Below are 7,941 nucleotides of genomic sequence, written 5' to 3'. Positions count from 1 at the left end.
CCCTCCCGACGCAACGCCTCTGCCTGGACTCAGATGCCACCACTGGGGATCGAGGACAAGCCAGGCTCCTGGCAGACAGGGCCTGGTTGGGGCGGGAGGGGATCTGGGGAGTGCCCTGGGATGCCTTCTCTTCCCCTGACAAGCTCGGTTTAACCTGCAGACGTGCTCAGCCCAGAGGTGCTTAGCGCTGCTTAGTCATTCTGCACCGCTCTGTAAACCACTAATATAGCACAGCCTGGTCTCATGCCACAAGCCGCCCCCAGCCATAGTCCTGTCCCTCCAAAATTGAACCACATTATCCTGGTTCAATTGCAGAGGCATCAAGGCCAGAAGTCACTTGGCGTCTCAGCAGAAGTGGCAGCCTGCCACATGTTTCCTAACACGGGGGCCTCTATGCTCCCATCTCTGCGTCTCTTCTCAGTTTGGAAAGTTGTGTCCCACTGTGAAAATGCCACTCATCCTTTTCAGGCTCCTCCACAGGCCACCTCCTCCAGAAGGCCCTTGCACATGGGAGCAAGCTTCACTGGCTCCCCATGTTCCTGGGGCACGAGAGAGAGTTCTCTGCTTTTAGTCATCGCCTCAAGTTCTTGGGCTCCTCCCATGACTGGCACGATGTCTTCAGACACCAAAAGGGCTCAGGAAGCCTTTGAGAAATAAAAACAAGTATCATCGAGAAACCACCTCTCTGCCCAACCTTGGAGGGATTCTGAATGAATGTCCACTCTTCAGCCTCAACTTCTTGGTTGGACTCGGATGATCCTTTCGCCTCAGCCTCCTGAGTACCTGGGACTACAGGCATGTGCCATCATGCTGGCTAATTTTTTGATTTTTTGTAGAGATGAGGTCTTACTATGTTGCCCAGGCTGGTCTCAAACTCCTGGGTTCAAGCAATTCTCCTGTCTCAGTCTCCCAAAGTGCTGGGATTACAGGCGTGAGCTACCATGGCTGGCTGAATATATCCATTCTTTTTTTTGAGTTGGAGTCTCACTCTGTCGCCCAGACTGGAGTGCAGTGGCCGCTCCCAGCCACCACAGCCTCAACCTGCTGGGCTCCGGCGATCCTTCCGCCTCAGCCTTCTGAGTAGCTGGAATTACAGGCATACACAGCCACGCCCGGCTGATTTTTTGATTTATTGTAGAGATGAGGTCTCGCTGTCTAGGCGGGTCTTGAACCCGTAGGCTCAGGCAATCCACTCACCTCAGCCTCTCAAAGGCGCGGGATTACAGGCTGAGCCACCAAGCCTGGCTGAATATGTCCATTCTTAAGCCTGATGGCCACAGTATGCCTGTGACCACATGGGCACTGGGGCTTGGGAAGAGACAGAGGGACAAGGAGGGAAGTGACACAACCACTGCTCACCTCTCTATGCCTCAGTGTCCTTATCTGTGAAATGAGGATGACTTCAGTCCCTCCCTCAGAAGGCTGTGGTGAGAATTATGCATATGTGCTAATACGTGTGAGGTCCAAACCACAAGGTCCAGTACCCTGGGACACCTAAAAACTGCTGGCAGTCGCTATTCCCATTGTGATAACTGACTGAGTAGCTTCTGGGTGCAAGGAATTATGGGAAATGATTTTCACCTAGGAACTCCTTCATTGCCCTGCCAAGTGTGCTGAACAGATGCCTCTCTTGGGAACTGGGCTTACAGGGGTCACAGAACCAGTCCAGGGCGAGGCCACCTGGTCACCTCAGGTATACTGTCACAGGAACCTAGGATCTAGCAGGGCAGTGCTCCCTGTACAAACATGGCAACAAGGTGGTGGGGGACACATGCTCCAAGGGTAGTCTAGAATCCTCAAGAGCTCCAAGAAGGGGTGAATCTTCCTGGAGATTCACCAAGGGACAGAAGAGATGTAAAGTTAGCCCTTAAAGGCTAGCTACAGAGAAAATCCAAATAGCGTCCAGGAAAAAACCACTTCTTTATATAATGAATCATCTGCTTTAGCCTGGACTGGGTAAGCTGGTGAAGATTCAGGGAAGCCTTTCTAGGCTAATATTCAAAATCAAAGGCAGGAGGGAGGTTACTTATGTGGGTTCCTAAGCTAGACTCTATGGGGTCAAACTTTGGCTCTGCCACTGACGATTTAAAAAAATATTTTTTTCATTAGACATTTCTTTTGGTAGAGATGGGGTCTCACTATGCTGCCCAGGCTGGTCTGGAATTCCTAGCCTCAGGCGATCCTCCTGCCTTGGCCTCCCAAAGTCCTGGGATTATAGGCGTTAGCTATCACACCCGGCCTACCATTGATTTCTGTGACCTTGGACATGTTACGTTAAGTCAGCCACAACTTCCTCAACTGCAAATCAAGACAAACTCTTAGGAAGAAACGTGAGAATGCAAGTTAAATTTAGCCCAGTGCCCAGTAGAGAGACCCTGCACAACTGTACTTATATCTTTTCTTTCTAGTTCTCCAGTCCAGCTGTGGTACAGGTACCCGTGTTTACTTGATGGCAGAATGAAGGTGCTAAGGAGTTTTGCAAATATGCTACCACTGGGAAGAGCTGTTTTCATTCCCGCCTGTCAAATTAGAAAGAACGTGTTTTCTAAGCCTCTGTGACTTTCCTTAGTTTTCTTCTGCCTTGCCCTCTCCAGTGAGTGAACTCGTATCTATACTTCAAAAGCCTAGCCTTCATACTCCCTCTTACGACCCTTATAAACAGAACCAAGGGCATTCTCCGCTATTCCCTTGGCACTTTCTTCATCTCTTTCACAGACAGCCCCTCACACCGCATTTATAGTTTACACATCTGTGGGCCAGTTCCATGGGTAGTGACCGAGGCTTTGCTGAATTTGAGAAAATGAGCAAGGCCTGGGATGAAGGAGTGCTGATCCCCGGCTCCCGGGCCCCCTGCAGCTGTGGCTACACACACATTCATGGAAGGAAGGGGGAGGAGGACTGGGTTATTTCTTCCCTAGCACTTGTAACAGCCGCCGTATTTGGGAGAAATAACCAATTCTCATTAAGGGTATTGTCAGACCCTAATTAATTTCCCTGATCTAGCGATATTGGTCCTGTCTCTGCACAAGGCTATAGTGTTGCTGCTCATGAAATGCCAAGCCAGTGAGGCGCTGAAGCTCTCCGCTCTTAATTTAGAGGAACCATTAACAACATTCTCCATCACCACAATTACTGGGGCCAACTTCCCTCCCTGGGGTGAAACTTAGAGAAGAACTTGTGTAGCTAACTGCAGATTAGAGACTGCGAACATTTTTCAATAGGAAGGAGGAAAGGAAAAGATCCTTGCATCTTGGTCATCTGGAACTGATGGAGCAGAGATTTATGGGTCTTTCCATTCTCCCCTTTCATTGCTTAAAAAAAATTTTTTTTTCTGGGGTCAAGAAGGACTTCTTATAAGCTGAGCTTTGGCAGAGTTATGCAAAACAGAGCTAGAAAGCTGTCAAAGGTTGTGATGTGGCTGAGGAAAGGAGACAACTGGGGGTCTTTTAAAAAATTTTTTTTTTTTTGCGTCAGAGTCTCACTCTCGCCCAGGCTGGAGGGCAGTGGCATGATCACAGCTCACCGCAGCCTCGAACTCCTGGGCTCAAGTGATCCTCCCACCTCAGTCTCCTGAGTAGCCGGGGTTATAGGTATATGCTACCAAGCCTGGCTAATTTTTTAATTTTTGGTAGAGACAGGGCCTTGCTATGTTGCCCTGATTTGGGGGTTGGTTTTGGCTGACCCCTCTTTGTCAGGTGACCACAAATGAGTACATGAGAGTCTGCTGGCCCCTGGCTGAGGGTTGGGGGACTAACAGCTGGTCTGTGGAGCTCCCAGTATGCCGGGCTCGGTGACAAGCATGCAAGCCTGCCACTGGGGCTATTCTCCTTCTACAGATGAGGAATCTGAGGCACAGAGAGGGTAAGTAACTGCCCAAAGATACTCAGCTAGAGGCGGCCAAGCTGAAACTCAAGGCTCAGCAGCCTGGCCCCAGGGCCTATGCCACCCAGGGGATGCCAGGGGTCCCTCCTGCCCAGGAGCCTCTCCTCGGAGGCTGCTGACCCTGCACCTGGAAGAGGAAGGATGGCACCTCTCAATCTTGGAGACTTCCTCGGTCCTAGCTGGCTTTGGCTGTAATCAAATTAACAGCATAAACAAGATTTATTAGGCCCTTAATTACCTTTGCAACACTGATTTGCATTCAGACAATGTGCTAATCACAAACGGCTTTTTAAACCAATTACTAAAAATCTGGGAGAGGTTAGCAGAAATACTTCACTGGCATTAAGTCTAGGTCACCACAGGGACTTGGAAGGTATCCTGCTGCCCAGCCAAGCCCCGGGGCATCACAAGGCCTCTATGGCCTCTCTTGGGGTAGCATCTGCGCGCCTGTGAGTCAGGGACAGCACCACCACAGCCTGTGGGGAGGGCCAACAAGGTACGACACCAGACTTCCACCAAGTGTGGATGATCAACATACTTCATCGCCACTGTTACCCTCAGAGGCATCTGTGAGGACCACGGCAGCCTAACCCTTTGCTGACATCCTGCTCACGGCATGGATGTCATTGGCAGGGAACCACGAAGCTTTGAGAGGTCAAGAGTCCTGTTTGGAGGCACAGCCTTTGGGCAGAATAATTCAGGCCCCGGCTCGCAAACTTGTTCTGTGGCTCCAACCTCCTGTGACTGTGATGGCTGAGCTGTAGAACTACTATGGTCACCAGGGACCCTCTAAGCGTCCGCTGTCTCTGGGGTGGGAGGGCATGGCAGGGCTTCTGGGTTCCCTATTCCCTCATCCTCTCCCGTCTGCATGTCCTCAGAGCCTTCAGACAAGGACCCGGAGCTTTCAAACAGTCAGACATGTCTGAGCACTGAATTTCAAGTATCCCAGCGTACCTAAGCCCACCAGACGTTTCCGTCACAAAAAGACAAAAGGAGTTTCTTTTCTCCAAGTCATTTAATAACATCGTTGAGGATGATGGACTGAAGCAATTGGCTAATTGTGAATGTTCTCGACTTCCTTTTTTGTTTTCTTCCTCCTTGTTTGGGAAATTACATTAGGGACTTACAAAGTAACAGACCCCGTGGGAGTTTCCCTGGAAATGAGGATTTCTCACTTGGGAAATAAATTCACAGAGGTTACAAGGAGAGACCAGCCAATCACAACGTGTCCTCGGATCAGCCCTAGGCTTGGAGAGGGACATGCTTTGGCCCTTGATCAACTGATGACACTACTATTTTTGCTCCCAACTGCCCACTATAAAATGGGAAATAGAGTGAGCTGTGAGTCAGGACAATAGATGACCCTCTTCCAAAGAGCCTCCAAGTGCGATTAACAACCAGATGCCACCTCACCTCACTGACCTTGAATGACCAGCTGAACAGCAGACTATTATGCCCCCCCTCTGCCCTGACTGGTTGTGTGTTCTTGGGCAGGTCACTTTCCCACTCTGGGCCAGTTTTCCTTTCAGTTCTGCCGTTGGAAGTGTGGGGAACTGCCCAGAAAGCCTGCCATCTCCCTGTGCTCCAGAAGGGGGCAGTGGGCATGGAACCGACTGGAGAGCGGTCAGTACTCAGCACACCTTCCAGTGTACACGGCTCTCCTTTCTGACATACCCAAGGCCCGAAGGGTCCATGCAAGCCTGGGTCCATGAGAGCCTGGTCTCCACACCCTCAGACGATCTGTTCTATATCCTCTTGTCATCCTGCTGGACCTTACGAGAAGTGGAAGCCATGGTGGTGGCAGCAGAGGGAGCAGGGCACTGGGTGCTGGCCATGGCTCTTTGGTCCACAGCATTCCTTGGGAAAGCTGGTTTGAATTCATAGACTGTGCTTGTCCACATTCCAATTTCTGCCCCAACTGAGCCTTACTTCCCTAACTAGCTCAAGTGAGCTCTTCAAGCAGACGCTCTTCATCTCTGCCCAAACCCAGGACTGAACAATCCTGTGCCTTAGCTCGACTCAGCGGAGACCTGCCAAAGGCCTGGCCATAGTCCAGATCTGGGGCCTGAATGACCACAGTCGATAGGTCTGAGGCGGGACTCCAGGGGGAGTCGCAGGCTCTGGCCCGCCATCACCAACCACTTTACTGAAATAACTTGAAGGCGAGAAGGCTGGGAAGTTCGTGATACGTGAGAAGGTGACAGGCAGGATGATTCTGGAGGGATGGATGGTTAGGCCAGAACTGGCGAGCCACAGCTTCCTGAGGGCACCTGCATAGTCTGCCACAAAGGTCAGTGCAGCTGTAGCCCATGCTCAGTGGTGGGGTTCAGACCAAGACCACCTGCAGCTTCTAGCCAAACCAGGAGCAAAGACTGGAAGGAAGGAGCAGGCAGGTTTTTTCTTTCAAGAGCCAGTGGTTCCTAGCCCAGATGATCCCTGTCAAATGTGTGAGGCTTTTGCCATTGCAGTGCTTGAGGGGAAGGAGGTGGTCATCAGAAGACTCGAGCCATCACAAAGCCCCACAAAGCCCCACAAAGCCCTGCCCCCTGAAAATTTATCCTATGACAGCCCCATTGAGAAACACTGCTACAGAAGGGAGGCTTGGTGCTGTCACAGCCAGACTGAGAGTCTGGTGAGGCAGTGCTCTGGGTGGTGGCGGACTTGCTACAGTACAAAGTGCTTCTGACCAAGGCAGGCAACCACATGTCAGGGCAATCCTGCCCAGGCAGGGCACTAGACACGATGAGCACTAAGGCCCTTCCTGGCTCCAAGAGTCAACAAGCCTCTAATTCAATTTATAAAGCGTGGCTGACATCCGAGTTCCCAGCAGCGCCTCGATGGTGCGACACAGGTCTGCCTGCAGCGTGCTCTGGGCCGCGGGTCCCTGGGTCAGGCTGGATAATGAGAGCCGAGCTCTGACTGCAAATGCCTCTCCTGGTCATTAGCGGGAACATGCGCAAGGAGGGGAGACAGCATGACAGACCCTGTTGTTGCAGGGTCAGCCGCAGAGCACTCGGAGAGAGCATCCCCGGTGCAGCAAGAGACTTGCAAGATAATTAACTGGGGGAATTGCCAGTCTTGGCCACGTGCTCCTCCTGAGGCTGATGCAGGGTGGACTGGATAATTCCTTGGTGGCTCATGGCCTCCAGTAGGCTCATTTCCGCCCGTGACCCTGGACTTCTGGTGGACCTCGTGTGGTTCCAGTGTGGACAGCCTGGGTTAGCTTTGTCCCCATCTCAGGTTGGGACCACCAGCCCCATGGCCTTCCTGAACCCTGTCAGCCCCTGGCTTCTCTGAGTTTGCCTAAGACTCTGCTTGGGAAATAGGGAAGGCCATGAGTTCAGAATCTCTAACTTTCCACCAGAAGCCTAAAACCTAAAAAAAAAAAAAAACCCAGCCCCCACCCAAGTGACAAAGCAGTCAGGCTGGGTAAACCCTGCACTCACCCACAAGGATTTTAAAAACAACTGCATCTTAGAAAATGCAATATCCTCACAGCTGTGCAGAGGCCCCCACCTTGGGGGCCTGTCCAAGGAGACCTGGGATCCGAGGGATGGCTGCTCAGTGACCACCGATCAGCTGCTGCCCACCCCAGTGGCACACACCCACTCACCTGTGCGACAGAGTGGGTTTCATGGAGCTCATGGAGCTGAGGGGGGGCTGCATGGGGAGTTTCCCGGGGGGGTCGCTCTGGCGGCTCTTCTGATGTCGGAGCAGCAGCAGGCGGCCGAGCTCTTCGCACCAGGAGGACAGCAGGGCTGCAAGGAAGGACCGGACAGTCAGTGGGCACCGTGGCCACCATGCCCTGCCACTGGGCCCCCACCTCACCCTCCCTGGGCTGGGTGCTACTGATGCTGGCTTTGCACCCAGATCCGTGTGCCACCAGGAGACTCACAAAGACCTCTCAGGAGGCCTTGGTGTTCTCAGCTATCAAATGGGACAGCACCTCCAAAGGAGGAGTCAAAAGCTTCTGTCGCTAAGAGTAGAACAGAAGAGGGATGGTTTTAACAGCCATCACGCTGAGAAGTACCAGCTGGAGACAGAGAGGAGAGAGTCAAG

At 52.1% G+C, this 7,941-nt stretch overlaps 1 protein-coding gene across 1 annotated transcript in view; it reads right to left on the bottom strand.

The window, feature by feature from the left end:
* ZMIZ1 (zinc finger MIZ-type containing 1) overlaps positions 1-7,636 on the bottom strand; it is a 36,351-nt gene extending 28,715 nt beyond the window's left edge. The window contains exon 1 of the mRNA XM_021709664.1: positions 7,496-7,636. Within this exon, the coding sequence (XP_021565339.1) occupies positions 7,496-7,548 (53 nt within the window). The 5' untranslated portion in view covers positions 7,549-7,636. The remainder of the gene's footprint in view (positions 1-7,495) is intronic.
* Positions 7,637-7,941: the final 305 nt, after the last annotated feature.

This window comes from Carlito syrichta, unplaced genomic scaffold (genome assembly GCF_000164805.1).
Source record: "Carlito syrichta isolate Samal-C Ts95f unplaced genomic scaffold, Tarsius_syrichta-2.0.1 Scaffold71970, whole genome shotgun sequence".
Classification (NCBI taxonomy): Eukaryota; Metazoa; Chordata; class Mammalia; order Primates; family Tarsiidae; genus Carlito; species Carlito syrichta.
This window is presented reverse-complemented; position numbering and strand designations above follow the sequence as displayed.